This window comes from Argentina anserina, chromosome 1 (assembly GCF_933775445.1).
Source record: "Argentina anserina chromosome 1, drPotAnse1.1, whole genome shotgun sequence".
Taxonomy (NCBI): Eukaryota; Viridiplantae; Streptophyta; class Magnoliopsida; order Rosales; family Rosaceae; genus Argentina; species Argentina anserina.
The window spans coordinates 14407616-14427978 of NC_065872.1; the positions used below are offsets into that span (position 1 = coordinate 14407616).

Genomic DNA, 20363 nt, shown 5'->3' on the forward strand with positions numbered 1-20363 from the left:
TATGATTAAGGATGTGTGGCAAAATTAATGATTAATCATTAGTGCAAGACTACTTTTGAGAAGCATGTAATGAAAGTTGTATACGTTGTTTTTTGTACTCCATGATTATGACACTAATCAGGGGGAGTTGTTTCGTAGACTTTAGGGGGAGTCTGCCTCAACGATGTGTGCACCATGCAACCTAGGCATGTGACACAAGAGGGAGTGTTCCATGAGAATTACTATTCTACCATTGTGTGTATCTTAGCCTTATTAGGTTTCATGTTAGAGATAGATTCACATCTGTGTAATAGATTAGGACTTCGAATCCTACGGAATTGTGGTTATGTAATGTCTATATATAGACTTCATTATCAATCAATAAAAAGTTACGTTTTGTTCCATTACGTTGTTATTATTCCTCGTTTCATTATCTTGCAACAACTAGGTCAATTTTCTCATAATTGTTTTTATTACAGTATTACAGACGTTATTAAATAATAATCCTTAATCATCCGGATTTACTTATACACAGTATATATACGAGTGCGAGATCCTGAACGAGTAAGAGATATAGAGATTCCGAACCCTTGCTCCATGAGAAGACGACGAACACGAAATTAGCATGGCAAGAAAAACAAAGCCTTCTTTTTTCCAGGTTCTTATAGGTGACTTCTCTAACAAGCTGGTACGTTCTTATTCGGAAAATTATCCAAACTGAAATATTAGGGTTTCAAATCGGATTCTTTAAGCTGTAACCAAGTCAGGGTATGGACTTGCAAAGTATGATGATGAAGTTCTTTGTCCCTTTTGTAGACTGCTTTTCGTTTTTTTTTTCACTATGATTACGAGACTAGATGTTCACTTTGTAGGTCTTGACATATATATTGTCCATTGATTCACATCCTAACCACTTCTGTTACAGAGAATCCAGCAAGCTTTTCATAAGCATTTTGATGGAAGGATACCTCAGCAATCCAGTCTTCGGACCCCTACCGGAACTAGGCTTGTGGATGTGAACAGTGATAATGGCATGTTGTTTCTACAAAAGGGTTGGAAGCAATTTGTGAAAGATAATGGTTTAAAGCTTGGCGAGTTTCTAATCTTTCGTTACTGTGGAAATTCAAAATTCAATGTTGAATTATATGGAAGACATGGTTGCAGAAAGGAGTTTGTAACAGCGGCTACGACAAGTGAAAGACCTCTGGAAAAGAGACAGTGTGAAGAGATTCATAGAACAAATGCTAATTCGAAGTATGTTGGGAGCTCCAGTACTAGCCATTCAAAGCAGAAAATGGATTATGATCAGAACTTAGAAGGTTGCACTGGTGGATATAGAGCTAGTCAAGAAACTGTTTTCATCAAACCTGAACCAATAAGTGATACTGAACTGGAAACAACTGTGGGAATCGACGAGCCAATTAGTAAGTTTCTGAACGGGATGGGTTGATACACTTTCAAAACTACTATAAATGCTTATTTCTTCGCTTGGTTTATGCAGGAAATATGAATACTAGAGATACTTCAGCTTCGCAACCTCAAGCAGAAAATCTAACACAAGCTGCTGCTCTTGAAGCAGCCAAGAAATACTCATCCAATAATCCTTGCTTCATAACTCAATTGACTGAATCTTATGCGACAAAAGGACTTCTGGTATGACCATGAACGCAGCCCACATTTGATAACTATTTTTACAAATAATTTCATGATAAATATGGATTTAACTTCTCAATAAAGGAATATGCATTAGATCTTCTTCGGGATTAATATGATTGAGAGACTGGAGTTTATCAGTTTACACTGCCACAGTTATATATATGTAGGTCATTAGATAAATGGACACGTTCCACGTTTTTGTTTGTTCTTAAATTTCACAACTACAAGTGGAAGCATTTTTCTTACTCGAGAAATTTATGAAACTATTGCCCTTGTCTGGCCAAAAGTATTTTTCTTTTGTTGCTCTTTGTCTTCATAGTTCATATATTATACGTTAGCTTATTTCTTTGTTTGGTCATGCATCAATTTGGTACACAGTGTGCACTGAGTTACCTATTTAATGATTTTAATCTAATTAACCTTTGCAGCATATACCGAGTACCTTTGTGAAAGACATCAAGATAAAGAGAAGCACAGCTAAGCTCCAAGTTTCAAACAGGTTGTGGTCTGTGAAGTGGATAACTGACCATCACTCAAGTAGGTTCTCTCAAGGTTGGACTGAATTTGTTAGGGAGAATGATCTGAAAGTAGGAGATGCTTGTGTCTTTGAGCTGATTAAGCAGACAGATGATACTGTGATGAAAGTTTATGTTTTCAGATGTTGTAGTAGTTGATAATTTTTCGTTATAAATCAAGATGGGAGCAAGTTATCAGTTCAGACATATATTAACCACCGATTACATAATTCTGGGATGTTTTTGCACATTTTGTACATTCCAGACAGTCCCATATATAATTATACAATTTGCCTTTCATTATCCCACTTTTTCTCTCCACTTATAAATGTCTGGATCTTAGCTTTCTCAGTTTTCTTTCTCCTTTCCGTCAAATTATTACCAGATTATTCATCAATTATAATCGTGCTTCACGAAGTCAGTCAAGTCATCATGAGCATATGAGTTAAAGAAAGGTCCGATTGATGCACTCTAACCGCACTAAGTTTTTAATATTTCATTCTTTTCAGATTTTAATTATATATCAACTAAGCCGGCCTATTCATTTTCATCGTTCAATGCATCAGCTACTGCTTCAGTTTTTGTTTTCAATGTATGAGAATGATGTTTTGTTTCTCGTCAAACTTTAGATATGAGAGACTGAACCACTAAACCAAAACTTTTCCTTTTTTCGATAGTAAACACTAAACAAAGACCATCACTCACAAATTTGGTTAGCCTTCTATGATTATATACCCTATACAGAGCACTGCTAGGGGGCCTGTAATTATATATCCCTTATGTTTACCTAGACTTAATTTATAACCTCTTACAAAGATGGTGGTATGCTCCGGTTTCAGTATCCTCCACATTTCTTTCCTTTTCCTTCTGCTTCCACAATGTTATTTCTGCACTGGTGACCTTGACGCACTGTTGATGTTCAAGAAAGCCATGACTGGCCCCAAAGGTTCAGGGCTAGCTGACTGGGATCCCTCTTCCCACCACTTCTGCTCCTTCTCCGGAGTTTCATGTGACCACCAATCACGAATTGTTGCTCTCAACGTGTCCGGTTTGCCGCTGTTTGGCTCGGTTCCACCGGAGATTAGGCTTCTTGATGCCCTCGTCAACCTCACCATTGCCAACAACAACTTGAAAGGTATTCTTCCCCAGGAGATTGCCAACCTGACTTGTTTGAAGCTGTTGAACATCTCTAACAACATGTTCCATGGAAGATTTCCCGGAGAAATAACGCTCAGAATGACCGAGCTTGAGCAGATGCCTATAATAACAACTTCTATGGCCAACTTCCAGTTGAGCTAGTAAAACTCAGAAAGCTTAAACATCTCCATCTTGGCGGGAACTACTTCACCGGAGACATTCCCGAAAGTTATTCAAAGATTCAAAGCTTAGAATATTTGGGCCTCAACGGAAACTCGCTCGCCGGAAAGATCCCAGCCAGCTTGGCTCGGTTGAAGAATCTCAAGGAATTTTACGTTGGTTTATACAATTCTTATAGCGGTGGAATTCCACCTGAGTTAGGAAGGATGAAGTTCTTGCAGGTGGTCGACTGTAACCTCACGGGCACGATTCCGCCAACTCTTGGCTCTTTGAAAAACTTACGCAGGTTGTATCTATGGGCAAATCATTTGAGTGGTATTATACCTCCAGAACTTTCTAGTATGTTGAGTTTGACGGATTTGGATCTCTCTAGGAACGAACTCACAGGAGAAATACCCGAAAGTCTTTCAGCGCTTAATAACCTTGCCCTACTCGACCTGTATTATAACAATCTTTACGGCCCCATACCCGAGTTCGTCGGTGATCTTCCTCATCTGGAGGTACATCAAGTTTGGGAGAACAACTTCACATCGGGGCTACCGAAGAGTCTTGGTCGGAAACTCGGAATCGGAGGCTCAGAGTCCTGGATGTAGCCCAAAACCACCTTACCGGTTTGATTCCTCCGGACTGGTGCAAAGGAGGGAGGTTGCGGATGTTGATCCTGATGGAGAATCATTTCTCTGGGCCGATTCCGGTGGCATTGGGCAGGTGCAAGTCTCTTGTCAAAATTAGATTAGAGAAAAACACACTCACCGGGACTATTCCTGCTGGAATCTTCAACTTACCTCATGTGATGATGATTAAGCTCAACGATAACTACTTATCTGGAGAACTTCCCGTCCAGATGTCTAGTGCCTCACTTGAGATCCTCACTCTTTCTAGGAATCAATTTTCTGGAGAAATCCCATCCAGCATTGGAGATCTCCGGAATTTAGAAACTCTTTCGCTAGATATGAACAGATTCTCCGGGAAAGTACCAGAGGAAATCTTCAGTTTACAATCGCTAACGAACCTCAACATGAGCACCAACAATTTTAGTGGTGAAATTCCAGCTTCAATCTCTGGTTGTTCCTCTCTAGCTCTTTAGATTTTAGTCGAAACATTTTAGTTGGGGAAATCCCGGAAGGAATAGGAAACCTGCCAATAATTCAGTTTCTTAATTTCTCCAGGAACAACCTAACTGGTGCAATACCTGTCGAATTCACATACATGGAGAGCCTCACAACTTTGGATCTCTCCAATAACAATTTCATTGGTACGATTCCAGCTGGAGATCGGTTTCAAAGTGGCATGGCTTTGTTTGATGGAAATCCACATCTCTGTTCGCCGAGAAATGTGTCATGCAGCTCCAAAAAGGCAAAAACCATACACGATCTCGACACCATAAAGTCATCATTGCTGGAATTGCTGGAGCACTGCTAACTTTGCTACTCTTGCAGTTTCTCATATATGCACTTCTCATGGTTTATAGGAAGAGAAAGATCAGAGAGACAGACAAATTTGGCTCTTGGAAAATTAGAGTTTTCATAGCACACCTTGATCTCAAAGTAGAGGATGTTTTCCGATCCCTACAGGCAGAGAACATAATTGGCAGGGGCGGTGCTGGAGTTGTCTACCGGGGGACATCGCCAAACGGTGATGACTTTGCCATCAAACAGTTGCAGAGGGATCAGGGATTTTCGGCTGAAGTTCAAACATTGGGAAAAATCAAGCACCGAAATATTGTACGGCTGTTGGGGTACATATCCAACCAGGACACGAATTTGTTGATGTACGATACATGTCTAATGGTAGCTTGGGACAACTGTTGCATGGTTCTAATGAAGGGCATTTGGAGTGGGAAATGAGGTACAAGATTTCTGTTGAAGCTGCAAAGGGATTGTGTTATCTCCACCATGATTGCACACCTCTGATTATACACAGGGATGTAAAGTCCAATAACATCTTGCTGGATTCAAATTTCGAAACTCATATCGCTGATTTCGGGCTTGCCAAGTACTTCCAGGGACCAACAGAAACCATGTCTTCGCTTGCTGGTACCTTTGGTTACATTGCCCCAGGTGTGTAATCTAATTTATCCACGCTAAGGTCACAACACTACCACACAGTCTCGAGTTATCTTATGCTTCCTGATTGAAACTAAGCGTGTAAAGTATAATACTAATTCACTGCATGTGCTATTGGTGATGGTATGATCGATCAGAGTATGGTCACACAATGAAAGTGGATGAGAAAATCGATGTGTACAGCTTTGGTGTGGTTCTGCTGGAACTAGTAACAGGGAGGAAACCAGTGGTGAAACTAGTCTTTTTTTTTTTTGGTTAAAGCTGAATATACATAGACAAGAAAAGGGGCAACGCCCAAACAGAGGCTCAGCCATAATCTATAGTCCATTACAAATAACCAATAAGCATTGTTGTCCAAATCTCAGCTCAACAAATGAGAGAGGAAGCAGGACACGCAACGCACAAAAAGAGGAGCATATGCTCCGACACAACAAAATCAGTGAGGACAAGGGAGTCCATCGTTCCTCAGTACCATTGTTAGGGACGGTGGGGGAGTCTCCGACCAGCAGCGAAGACCCACCGTCCGAAAACTAAGCTTGGCTACCTCATGTGCAGCTCGATTAGCTTCCCGGGGAATCCATTCCCAGTCAATCCGTTCAAAAAACCGGCACCTCCAGGTAATTTCTTCCATGATGATTGACGTTTTCCAATTATTACAAGTGCGATTTGTCTGCAACTCAGATATAACATTTTGAGAATCAGAGCCGAATCTCACCGATTTATAGCCTCTTTGTAAGGCAAGATCCACACCAGTCAAGACAACACGGGCTTCAGCAATCTCAGCGTTCTCTACCTTCAAAACAACAGCTAAACCCCCCCCCCCCAAATGATGACCCAAATGATCAAATATCACAACCCCAACACCACCTTTCGACTTATCTACCCAGCAAGCATTAGTACACACCACAACTATACCAGGGAGGGTTGAAGATTCAGAGAAAGTAATCATAAATGCAGGGATATGAATTTGCATACTCAGAAACTCAAGGGCAGCAACTGAGCTAAGAGAAATCACAAGTACAGGGAAAAAGAGAGTGGCCCTGTAGACAAATCGGCACCTAGCTTTCCAAATAAACCAACAAAGCTGATCATGGTAAGAGCCCAATCATGATCCTCCTTACTCTTATATGATTGATAGTTATGTAATAACCAACAATCAAATGTAGTAATGGCTTGCATATTGATCTTCATACCCAATGGGGAACCAAACCACACTAACTTGACCCACAGACATAATAGAAGAGCATGTTCAATTGATTCATCTTCACCACCACACACAGGGCACTTGGGGTTGGATTTCATTTTGATTGATAGGTTGAGAAAAGTAGGAGTAGCACAGTTGATAGCCCTCCAAAGAAAATGTCTAATCTTTGGGATAGTGGGCATTTTCCAAATAGCCTTCCATGTTGCTTTGTTGATGATGTGAGAGGAATGACTCTTATTAGCATCATAAGTATTGGAAATAAGATGGAGATGATGATAGGCACTCTTAACAGTGAAGGCACCATTCTTAGTAAGTGGCCAAATGAATTTGTCTCTGCCAACCCCTCTCCCAATAGAAATATGAAGAATACAAGTTTTCAGCTCCGATTGTAGGTACTAAGTGATCTCATCCAACCTCCAAGATCGATCCCCCAATTAATCAAATCATTAACAAGTATGGGAACCTCGGAAGGAATTGGTCCAATAGGTATAACATGAGACACTCCCCCGGTGGAGGACATATGGGGAATCCAGCTATCTCTCCATATATTAACAGAAGAACCATTAATGATCTGCCAATGACCATTATTAGCCACAAAATCTCTTGCCTCAATCAAACTCGACCATCCCCATGAAGCACGATATCCTTTCTTGGCCTGTAAAAAAGAACACTTCGGAAAATATCTAGCCTTCATAACTTGAGCCCATAGAGAGTCAGGTTCGGTGATGATGTTGTGTTTTTGGCTCGTTGATGCATGTTGGAGTTAGGATTCAGTAATCAAATCCAGGTTTAGAAAGGAAATAAGTTAGCACAGCTTTTCTATATGTTTTAGGAGAGTATATCTTCCAATATTCTATTAGGATTTGTGTTAGGTTTAGTAATCCTAGTCCATATTGTATTAAGCAGCCCCTATTGATATAAATAGGGCTGCAGGGAGGTTTTTAGAGAGAGAGACAGAAATCCTAAAGAGAGAGCTAAGGGTGATAGAGAGATAGGAGCTAGACAGGGAGGGGTTAAGGTCTGCAATAAGTACTTGTACCTAAATTCTTCAGTACTAGTAAATCTCTCAAGAGAGATCACAGTGGAGGTAGGCTTCAGCTGAACCACTATAACTTTGGTGTGTTTCTGTTTACTTTCCTTTGCTTATATCGCAAATAACTATTAAGATCTAAAGGCGCTTATAACAACACGTGGTATCAGAGCTGGTTTATTTTGCGATGTCGATTGGCAAAGGAATGGCTGAGGCAGGAGAGGTGAGAGCGTCCATAAAGCTATTCAATGGCAAGGACAACTTCACGCTTTGGCAGAGGAAGATGAGGAACGTTCTGATCCAGCATAAGGTTGATGTAGCTCTTGAAGAATCAAAGCCTACAGCAATGTCTGATGCAGATTGGGCAGAAAAGTGTAAGATAGCAAAGAGTTGCATTGAGTTGCATCTTGCTGATAATGTTGTGCTGCAGATCGGAGAGGAGCTGACTGCAAAGCAGGCATGGGACAAGCTGCAAAGCGTTTATATGGGTACAACCATCAGCAACAAGCTACTTTTGAAGGAACAACTCTTTGGCCTCAAGATGGAGGAAGGGGATGATCTTACTGATCATATATCCAAGTTTCAGAACTGCATAATTAACTTGGAGAAGGTTGGGGCAAAGATGGGAGATGAGGACTCGGCTATGATGTTACTACAGTCTTTGCCATCATCATTCAAACACTTCAAGACCACCATGATATTCAACAAAGAGACCATCACACTTGCAGGAGTTTGTGAGAACCTGGAACAATATGTCAGGATGCAGAGGGAAGAAGATAATTCCCAAGCACGAGGACTGAGTGTCAGAGGGAAGGAGAGAGGAAGGTCTAAGAGTAAAGGTGGTGGATTTGAAGACAAGGGCAGGTCTAAATCCAAGGGAAAAGGCAAAGAAAAGAAGAAGGATGGTTGCTTCGTATATGGTTCACCCGACCACTGGAAAAGAAATTGCAAACAATGGAAGGAGAAGAAGGCGCAGATGCTTAGAGGAAGCTCCCAGTCAGCCAATGTCGTTATTGGGAATGATAGCGATGATGGAGAACTCCTTGCAATCTCAGCCATCTCCGGCGCGCCTAGACATTGGACCTTGGACACAGCCTGCACATTTCACATGTGTGCGCACAGAGATTGGTTTGACACATATGAAGAGAGGGACACCGGATCAGTTTTGATGGGGAATGATTCACCAAGTAGAATCATGGGAATTGGCACAGTAAAGATCTCAATGTATGATGACATTGTCAGAACATTGGGAAAGGTCAGACACATTCCACATTTGAGCAGAAATCTGATTTCTCTAAGTCTATTGGATAGGGAAGGATTGTGGTATAAGGTAACAATGGAGTGCTCAAAGTCGGAAAGGGTCAGTTGGTCTACATGAAAGGTGTGTTGCAGCCTGATAATATGTATAAACTCACAGGTTCTACAATAGTAGGTGGAGCATCAGTTTGTACGGAAGAAGACAAGACTGAGCTCTGGCATAGACGGCTAGGGCACATGAGTCAAAGGGGGCTGCAAGAATTACATAAGCAAGATAAGCTAGAAGGCATAACGAGTTGCAGCCTTGACTTCTGCAAGTATTGCACACTCGGTAAGCAGACCAATGTATCATTCAAAGTGAGCAGCAGTGAGAACAAATCCAAAGGAGTATTAGACTATATTCACACAGATGTTTGGGGGCCTGCATCAACAAAATCGTTGGGTAAGGCCAAATACTTTGTCTCTTTCATAGATGATTTTTCAAGGAAAGTTTGGGTTTACTTTATGAGGACAAAAGATGAGGTCTTTCCAAAGTTCAAGGAGTGGAAGGCTGAAATCGAGAACCAAACGGGCAGGAAAATCAAAGTGTTGAGAAGCGACAATGGAGGTGAATATAGAAGTAATCAGTTCTTACAATTCTGCAAAGATGAAGGCATTACAAGACACTTTACTGTTAAGAAAACTCCCCAGCAAAACGGTGTTGCAGAGAGGATGAACAGAACTCTCTTGGAGAGAGAAAGAAGCATGAGGCTTCATGCAGGGTTGCCTGAAGAGTTTTGGGCAGAATCGCTTAATCATGCTTGTTACTTGATTAATCGATCACCTTCAAAGGCTATTAACTTCAAGTGTGCAGAGGAGGTATGGTCTGGAAAACCAGTTGATTATTCCAACTTAAGAGTGTTTGGATGCAGCGCCTTTGCGCATATTCCCAAGGATGAAAGAACCAAGCTGGAACCAAAGTCACTTGAATGTGTGTTTATTGGTTTTCAAAGAGGAGTAAAAGGTTATAAGTTGTGGGATATAATCAACGAGAAAAGAGTGCTCAGCAGGGACGTTGTTTTTGATGAGAAGACTATGCCGTTAAATATAGAAGCTAATAGTAAGGAGGAAAAGATGACTGTTGCTGAAAAAGATGAAGAAGCAATCGAGATATCATTAGCTAAACGATCAGTTGAAGATTCTCAAGCTCAGGTGGAGCAAGTAGGGAATGATCAAGTAGCCATTGAGGAACCAGAGCAGCAACAACAGTCACCAGTTAGGGCTCAGGTGGAGCAGTCCCCACGTAGGGGTCAAAATCCTCCCATCCCACAAGAACCTGAGCCAGTGAGGCGAGTCATAGCACTTGACAAACCAAAGAGGAATTTAAAGAAGGTACAACGGTACGGATTTGAAACCGAAGAAGATGTGAGTCATGCTCTGACCATTAGTTAAGGTGATCCAACTACTTATCAAGAAGCTATAGAAAGCGAAGAAAGGGAAGGTTGGATTGGTGCTATGGCAGAAGAGATGGAATCTCTGCATAAGAATTCCGTGTGGGAGTTGGTTCCTAAACCCAAAGAAAGAAAACTTGTTGGCTGTAAGTGGTTGTTTAGGAAGAAAGAAGGAATACATGATGATGATGCCATAAAGTACAAAGCACGTCTGGTGGCAAAAGGGTATTCGCAGAAAGAGGGAGTGGACTATGACGAGATTTTCTCTCCGGTGGTCAAACATACTTCAATACGGTTGTTGTTGTCTATAGCAGCTCAGTATGATATGGAGATTGAGCAGATGGATGTTAAAACTGCGTTTCTTCATGGGGACCTCGAAGAAGACATTTACATGTCGCAGCCGGAGGGTTTTGTCGAAACAGGGAAAGAGAATCTGGTTTGTCGACTAAAAAAGTCTCTATATGGACTCAAGCAATCGCCAAGGCAGTGGTACAAGCGTTTCGACACATACATGCTGAAGATAGGCTACACAAGGTGTCAATATGACTGCTGCGTTTACTACCATGTATTCGAAGATGGGGAGGTAATTCTACTACTACTGTATGTAGATGACATGCTGATTGCATGCAAGGATATGTTGAAAATTCAGAAACTTAAGGAAAAGTTGGGGGCTGAATTCGACATGAAGGATCTAGGAGCTGCACAGAAGATCCTTGGAATTGAAATAAGAAGGGATAGAAACACAAGTGAAATATGGCTGTCACAAGAGAAGTACATTATGAAGGTACTTGAACGGTTCAACATGGATGAAGCTAAGGTTGTTTCTACCCCATTAGCTGCACACTTTCGGCTGAGTGCAGAGCATAAGCCATCAAATCAAAATGAGATTGATGCGATGAAGAATGTTCCATATGCTAATGCAGTAGGGTGTCTCATGTATGCAATGATATGCACAAGACCAGATTTAGCTCAAGCATTGAGTGTTGTCTCTAAGTATATGTCAAATCCGGGAAAGCGTCATTGGGAAGCAGTGAAGTGGATTCTGAGGTACTTAAAGAGAACTAGGCAGTTTGGAATCAAGTTTGAAAGAAAACAAGAAGAAGCTTGTGTGGCTGGTTTTGTTGACTCTGATTTTGCAGGAGACTTAGATAGAAGAAGGTCTACAACAGGTTATGTTTTCACTTGTGGTGGAGGGCCTGTGAGCTGGAAAGCAAATCTTCAAGAGGTTACAGCTCTATCTACTACTGAGGCAGAGTATATGGCGTTGACAGAAGCTTCTAAGGAAGCTATTTGGTTGAATGGACTGGCAGGACAGTTTGGTATTCACCAGGAAGGTGTGGTAGTGAAGTGTGACAGCCAAAGTGCCATACATTTGGCGAAGAATCAAGTGTTTCATGCAAGGACAAAGCACATTGATGTTCGCTATCACCGGATCAGAGATTGGATAGAAGCTGGATATATTATTGTGGAGAAAGTTCACACAAATGACAATGCAGTAGATTGTCTAACAAAGCCAGTTTCTGTAGAGAAGTTCAAGCACTGCTTGAACTTGCTTAGTGTCACAACATGCTGAGTTGTGGTGGAGCACCTCCTCACTTGAGGTGCGATGAGGCAAGAGGAGTATTGCCAAAGTGAATGATCTTGGAGGTTTGTTCAGGGTTACTTCAAGAGATACAAGACATCCTGAAGGTTGCAACAATCATTTGGTATCAACTCACCAAGGTGGAGATTGTTGTGTTTTTGGCTCGTTGATGCATGTTGGAGTTAGGATTCAGTAATCAAATCCAGGTTTAGAAAGGAAATAAGTTAGCACAGCTTTTCTATATGTTTTAGGAGAGTATATCTTCTAATATTCTATTAGGATTTGTGTTAGGTTTAGTAATCCTAGTCCATATTGTATTAAGCAGCCCCTATTGATATAAATAGGGCTGCAGGGAGGTTTTTAGAGAGAGAGACAGAAATCCTAAAGAGAGAGCTAAGGGTGATAGAGAGATAGGAGCTAGACAGGGAGGGGTTAAGGTCTGCAATAAATACTTGTACCTAAATTCTTCAGTACTAGTAAATCTCTCAAGAGAGATCACAGTGGAGGTAGGCTTCAGCTGAACCACTATAACTTTGGTGTGTTTCTGTTTACTTTCCTTTGCTTATATCGCAAATAACTATTAAGATCTAAAGGCGCTTATAACAACAGATGAGTCTCGAAGCCTGCGTAGCCACAAGAGCTAGGTTAAATTGATGAAGGTCTCTGAAACCCAACCCCCCTTTTTCCTTAGGCATACACAAGTATTGCCAGCTCTTCCAATGAATACTCTTGTCACAGCCACTCTTCCCCCACCAGAATTTCCCAAAAATAGAGTTCATATCATCACAAATACCGTTAGGAAATCTAAAACATGACATGGGATAGGTAGGAACAGCTAGAGCCACCGATTTAATCAGTATTTCATACCCAGCATGAGATAGTATTTTTTGTTTCCACCCTTCAATCATCCTCCCCAATCGATCTTTAATATAAGCCAAAGTACCATTTTTGGATCTAGGCATCTAGCCCATATAGTAGGTAATCCCAAATAAATTTCAGGAGAAGTAGTACCACTAATACCAAGAATAAGACACATTAATCTCCTCATTTGATCATGGGTGTTGAGTGTAAAATAGATGCTAGACTTCTCCACACTAATCAGTTGAACAGAAGCTCTACAGTACTCTACGAATAACTTTGAGAGCCTGGTACAATTAAGCAGAGTAGCTTTCATGAAAAACAAGGAATCATCGGCAAAAAAGAGATGGGATAATGGAGGGCAAGTGGGGGTGAGTTTTACACCAATAATGAGTTTCTCCCTCACAGCTTTAGTAAGTATGAGGGAAAGAACCTCACTAATCAACAAGAAAAGCTGGGGGAGAGTGGATCTCCCTGCCTAAGCCCTCGGCTAGGAAAGAAAAACTTGCCAGGAGATCCATTTAGCATAATAGAGAACGAGACTGTAGTAACACAAGCCATAATGAGAGAAATCCAATCACAAGAGAAACCAAAACGGACAAATACAGCTTCAAGAAAATCCCACTCCACCCTATCATACGCCTTATTCATGTCAAGCTTCAACCTCATCTTCTGTTCATCACCATCTCTTCTCATTCTCAAGTAATGAAACCTCTCATGTGCCAACAAAATATTGTCTTGTATCAATCTTTCAGGAACAAAAGCATTTTGGTGTGGGGAAATAATCTAAGATAAATATGGCTTTAATCTGTTGGACAAGAGCTTGGAGAGAATTTTGTAAGAGTTGTTACACAAACTGATAGGCCGGAAGTGAGTAGTCCTTTCCGGATTTTCAATCTTCGAGATGAGCACAATATGAGTCTGGTTAATATATTGGAGAGAAACACGACTAGCAGTAAAATCCCTGGAAGTACTACAAACAATTTCTTTAACTATCTCCCAATACTTGTGATAAAAAAAAGACCTGGGAAGCCATCCGATCCTGGAGCCTTGAGTGCTCCAAGCTGAAAAGCAGCCAACTTCACCTCCTCAAGGGTAACAGATCAACAAAGATCTAGATTCATCTCTGGGGTAACAATCGGAGACACTCCAAATAGGGAATCCCCCCAATCCTTACTACCCCCACTAGTAAAAATCAATTGAAATTGCTACTCAAACTCACCTCTGATCTGACCATCCCCAACTAGCGCATTATCAACATCATTCTCGATCTTAATAAGGCGATTTCATTGCCGACAATGAAGAGTAGAAAGGTGAAAGAATCTGGTATTTGAGTCTCCAGCTTTCAGCCATTTAACTCTAGATCGTTGGTGCCAGTACTTCTCCTCTTTTGCCCATAAAGTACTCAGCTTTTCCGAAATAGCCCCTTGCTCACCAGTAATATCAAACGGATGGGATTATGGTCTGACCTAATCCTGGCCAAATGAGTAAGAAAGGAGCTAGGTCAGTTCATCATCCATTCCTCATTAAGTAAAGCTCGATCAAGCCTTTCTTGCAAAACGACCACACCACCCTCTTTCCTACTCCATGTATAACTGGAACCCTTGTAACCAATATCAAGCAAAGCATTACCATTCATAAATCTTCTAAGAAAGTTATGTCTACCCTGAACCCATACATTTCCGCCCTCCCGCTCATAGGAGGCTGCAATTTCATTCAAGTCACCAATCACAAACCAAGCAATGGATTCATCATGATCCATAATAGACCAGGTATCCCAAAAGACCTCTTTATCACCAACATATGGTGGCCCATAAAACCAGGTCATCCTAACCTTTTTTGTACCACCAGGAAGAGTCACCATAGAGTCAATAAAAAACTTTGAGAAATCAACAATGTCAACCTTATAATTCGGTCTCCACCACAAACTTAAACCCCTAGCAGTACCCACCGGAGGAACAAGAAAATACTCACTAAAACCCATCTTATTACGAGTAGAATGGACATATTCATCTTTGTTATGTGTCTCCGAGAGAAAAATGATACCCGGATCATGTGTACCAATCATGTCTCGGAGAGCTTGAACTATCAAGTCTGGTCCGAGTCCTTGACAGTTCCAAGAGAGAAAACTCATCGAGTGGATGTGGCTGTAGATGGCCAGCCGCCACGACCATAAGAGGTGGTTATTTCCCTCGTACCTTCATCTCCAACAAAAGTAGAATTATCACAATCAGTAACAAACCTACCTCTACCATGGCCAATGCTCTTTCTCCCCCTGCCTCTGCCACCAGTACTTTTCGATAGTCGCAGACCCGGAGAAAGACTAATCTTGCTTTTCTTCTTTCTTCTCCATCCTTCCCAAGCGTTTTTTTGGTTTCCTCTTCCTAGTAGATGATCTAGGAGATGCAGTCAAAAGATCAGGAATGATAGAAGGAGTATCATCAGCTACATCCGAAGTAATACAAGGGAGAGCAGCAGAAATCACTGGAGGCACAACTTTTTCAAGCTGTGATAAACTAGAACCATTGATGCCTAGGCCCAGCTCCTCCACTTCTAACTCAAAATCCAACTCAGTGGGCCTGGGATAAAAAGGATTTTTATGGAAGTATTCGGAGCGAGTATCAAATACCCACGGAGGAATAACTTTCGGGTCAACCCAGTTACCATCTTGTAATTTAATTCCACCGAATGCTCTAGTCAGACTCCCATTTCGATAAAATGACCCATGTGCATTAGGGTCATACCAACATGGACCTACCCGTTGGGGAGGTATAGGTCAAGGAACCACTACTGTTGTGTATCTACTAGTCCCACTATTTTGAAATTGACCAGTATCATCTCCATCAGGAGTTTAAGAGTGTGCCCTCACACATGCTCCCAGGTACACTCTCCCACACGCGCCGATCACCAACTTTCTCCCTGTCATTCACCTTCCGACGAAAAACTCCGGTGTTTGGAGCATATGGATACTCCAATGGAAAACTGGATTGAGTTGAAAATAGCTTGGTTGGAGGCTCAGCAACTAAAGATCCATTGTATACTACTCCCAACTTCAATATTAGTGGATGAACACTATATCTACACCCCAACTTTAGATAGCCCAATCTACCGCACTTAAAACAGAATTTCTTAAGCTTCTCATACCTGAGATAGGTCTTCATTGGAGCAACATACATGCGTGGGAAATTAATGAAAGTAGCCAGTGGACGGGAAGCATCAAAGTCCACTCTGATTCTTACATAGCCCCTGTTTCCAACCACAGCAAGATCCTTAATATATAGAACCCAGCATGTTTCCTAACTTCCTGCCATTAGTTTCTTTCATCAACTCAAGAGGAATACCATGAGCTTGTATCCAGAAAGTCGCCCTTGCGGTATTCACCTCCTCCAAAGGCAAATATCGAGGCCATATGCGGACTGAGAAGCATAATCCCCGAACATCCCAGGGGCTGTCATCGATAAGCTTCGCAATCAACTTCTCAGAACCCACAGTGATCGAATAAGTGTTCTTCTTGACTCTGATAATGCGAATCTGTCCAAGAGTCTTCCACTTACCAGTCAAAGTGGCCTTGGTTCCTCCCAAGCTTGGTTCCTCATCAGCAATCAATGTTCCCAATAGGCAGATACCACTCTCCAAATCCAGGAAGTCAGCGCTCTCTTCGAAACTACAGGCCATAGCTTCGATGATATCATCATCTCCATAAGGGATCTCATCAACACCTCTTGAACTAGAAGCCATAATGGCTTTAAAATGAGACAAGCTCAATAAATACTCACAACAGAGTAGGTAGGACCGTAGGATCTAACCAACTGAGAAAGAATTAACTAGTAGATCAGGTACAGCTCAAAAGAACAACACCACCTCCAGTAAAAAAACACAGAAGAAAGAACAAGGGAAAATGATTGTGAGAACTATGGATAGAAAAGGGAAATGGGTAGTATTTGAGATCTAAGGAGTTGTGGATCGGTAAAGGAAGGCTGGGATAATAGGGGAAGGAAAAGGTTCTAGTGAGAAGGCGGAACTTCTCTCTATAGCTAAAGTCATATCCAAGTTGGTTTTGAGGGGGAGTGTTAAGGTGAAGTGTTGTGCTTTTTAGTGGTGAAACTAGTCGAAGAAGCTGTGAACATAGTAAGTTGGGTAAAGGAAACCACATCACAAATCCCCAAGTCATCCACTTCATCATCTGTACTCAAAGTTATGGACCCCAGGCTCAATGAGTTCCAATTGGCAAGTGTCGAGCACGTGTTCAAGATAGCAATGATGTGTGTTGAGTATCACAGCTCTGCAAGACCTACGATGAGGGAAGTCGTCTACTTGCTCACTAATCCTCCTTAAGCTCCAGGCATCACACACCCTCAGAAATGTTGTGCGGTATGCACATGAAGTATTCACTAAATTCTATAGCATATTAAGGAGTATAGCCTGCATCATATCTGGTACAAACACCACCAGTTAGAGTCTGGCTATAGCAAGCAGCCAATCGCCATCTACTTTTCTTATAAAAGCGTTGCTGGCACATTCAAATTTTAGACTAGAGAGCAAGATATGAAACCAAGTCGTGCCTCATAAAGCAATAGCTTTTGCTTACCACGATCACCTTCATTATTCTCAGCAAAAGTTGCCTCTTGATAACTATAAAAATTCATTCATAATTAGAACAACTATCTACTGCTGAAATGAATGTAGCCTCCAATGATAGTGAGAATCGGCCTTGAAGTGTATAACAATGAACTGAACCTTCAGGCTCCAATCAAATTTCTTCTGATCTCTCTAATATGAAGATATTGCCTTTGTTATCCCTTCCTATCCTCATGGTATCATCAACATATCTGTAGTGACTCATTGAGGAAAACCAAAACACAATCTGCATAGAATAAAAATACCTACCAGACCACTAACTGATTTAGGATACGTGATCTCTAACCAATCGTCTGGATTGAAGATTCCAAGCAGAATATCGCAATTTTTCCTAAACACGTTCATCAACTGTTGCATTTTGTAAAGACAAAACCAAATAATCAGAGCCAAAGTGTCACAGTTCTGAAATTCGAATCATAAAAATTCGAATTCAAAGCCATGAAAACTCTAAAACAATGTCAAATATATTGAAATCATTTTATCATTTAACAGTGTATCGAAACTGAGTCCACAATATGACTCAGTCGACTTGAATAATATATAATAAGTTTATATCTCAGTATTATAACTAATGGAAATATAAAATTCACTCAATTTTCACCACAAACAGAAGAAAAAAATCTTCAGAGTAAACCCTCCGAATCTGTTAATGCTCACCTGCAGAACTATCTCATACACCTTCGATTGATGTACCGGGATTGTAAACATAAACTCGGTAAGCTTTTTAGCCCGTATGAGTAAACCAACAGTAAACATACACCGCATATAAAGAAAATATGTGAAATAACATTTAAAGACAAATGTACTCATGTGACACAAGGCAACCCATCTGTTACCCAAAATTATTTAAAAATATAGATACTCATGAGACTCAGGCAACCCATCTGTTACCCTTCATACAGTACACCGACAGGTACTAGACCCAACTGGTTACCTAAACTTATGTAAAACATGGGTACTCATGAGACCCAGGTACTCATCTGTTATCCCCCATGCAGTACACCGATAGACACTGGGCAGCTCATTTGTACCCAATGCCACTAAAAAATATGGGTACTCATGAGACCCATGCAACCCATTTGTTAGCCCGCATGCAGTACACTAACAGACAGACTAGAGCTCTAAATAAATCGTAACTGTCGCCCAGCCAAGGCTTGGTTCCGATACTGCCAACACGTCCGAAGACAGAAAACGTTTTAACAAGACTCAATGTTAAAATCACGTACAATAACAATCCACATGTACTATTGTATTACAACAATGCGACTCTTGCTCAAATAAAATAAATATAATTGCCACAATATAATTCATTTGGAAATAAGAACGTAACAGTATATAATATAACAACCTATATATATATATATATATATATATATCGTATTTACCATTTTATACACATACACAACCCACTATATTATATAAATGTCATTGTTCGATCTTTTTAAGAAAACGTAAATATCAGTCACCGCCAAGGGTAGACTCGTCATAGGGAGATTTACTCACATTCACCATAGTCCATAATCACTAAAACTTTTTTAAATCATTTATTAAAATAGCGTTTCACTTACCCATAAACCGTAAACGATCAAGTTCACGTAATTTAAACCAAAACATATTTTTCAAAATAATTTTTATAAACTAATGATGCAACGACTACGGTGACAACTTAAACTAAATTCAATAATTATAATACTACTTCGATCATGATGATCATTGTAAGGTTTACTCACCTTATTTCCCACGTGCAACTTCCACGACACCGAAAGCGATTCCCTCACTCGTTTCGTCGGTCACCTAATAGCATGATTAAATGCTTAGAAAACGAAACGTAAAATATTAGGTCACGATTTCAGTACATCTAAATGTTGTTCATTAAACACTGTTCACAGAACACAATTCATGTTTTACTGTTTACTAAACACTGTTTTTTGGTTTACTATTTTACAGAACACTATTTCATAATTATTGTTCACAATACTGTTCATGCGGCGCCACTGTTTCCCGACCACCAGCAATGACCACCAAATTTCACCACCATAATCTAAATGACATTCCTAACAACTTCCTAGTTCACCACAAAGTCTATTTCTGAGCTTAAACACTTCAATTTAACAAAAACCGAAAAGCCCCAATTTAAAACCTAGGATTTCTTTTCTTCGATTCTTTTAGCACACAACAATTTGAGTTAAATCTTTTAGAGGGTTTGTAGTATGGAATGAGACCTTCAAAATGAGACAAGAATCTCACTGATTGGTTGTCGGAGGAAGGAGATCCGACGAGTTGAAGTTCGGTAAAATATGCATTTTCGGGGGAACTTCCAGGTTTCACCGCTCCCAAACCGCGGCGAGATGGTGGGTGGCGATGCCACTAATTGACAGGGGACGCAGCAACCTTTCAAACGTGACCTGTGCGCCGCTCCATGGTGGCCGGACGGCGGAGATCCGACGGCCCAAAGTCGGCCGCTCAGGAAGAGAATTTCTGGATTTATTCGAGGTGAACAGTACCCATGAATTATCACCATGTTTGTGGTTATGAGCAATGGAGGAATGTTGGTATGGAAAGCTGGGATTGGTGGCTGAACTAGCATGGTGGCCATGATTGAATAGTCCTCCAAAGTAGTAGCACAAGATGTTCTTCCCTTATTAGCTCATGTACTACCTAAGAAGCACCGATACTGACACGAGTGTCTGTATTGGACACAATTCGATATGGGGACACGCAAAATGAAATTTTTGTTGGACACGGAAACGTTAATTAAATATTATTTTAAATATATATACATAATTAAGAAAAAGAATAAGTAATATAGTTTCTTAAGTTAGACAACATCA

At 40.8% G+C, this 20363-nt stretch overlaps 1 protein-coding gene across 1 annotated transcript; it reads left to right on the forward strand.

Moving 5' to 3' along the window:
* Window positions 1–604: 604 nt before the first annotated feature.
* Window positions 605–2309, forward strand: LOC126802459 (B3 domain-containing protein LOC_Os12g40080). The gene is made up of 4 exons (XM_050530099.1): window positions 605–667; window positions 905–1403; window positions 1481–1632; window positions 2064–2309. The coding sequence occupies exons 1-4, from the start codon at window positions 605–607 to the stop codon at window positions 2307–2309; spliced, it is 960 nt and encodes a 319-aa protein (XP_050386056.1).
* Window positions 2310–20363: the final 18054 nt, after the last annotated feature.

Bases quoted from the DNA above. Each gene is read 5' to 3' on its own strand.
- LOC126802459 (XM_050530099.1), top strand. From the start codon at position 605: ATGGCAAGAAAAACAAAGCCTTCTTTTTTCCAGGTTCTTATAGGTGAC. The intron at 668-904 runs GTACGTTCTTAT...CTTCTGTTACAG, and splicing joins GTGACTTCTCTAACAAGCTG to AGAATCCAGCAAGCTTTTCA. The intron at 1,633-2,063 runs GTATGACCATGA...TAACCTTTGCAG, and splicing joins ATGCGACAAAAGGACTTCTG to CATATACCGAGTACCTTTGT.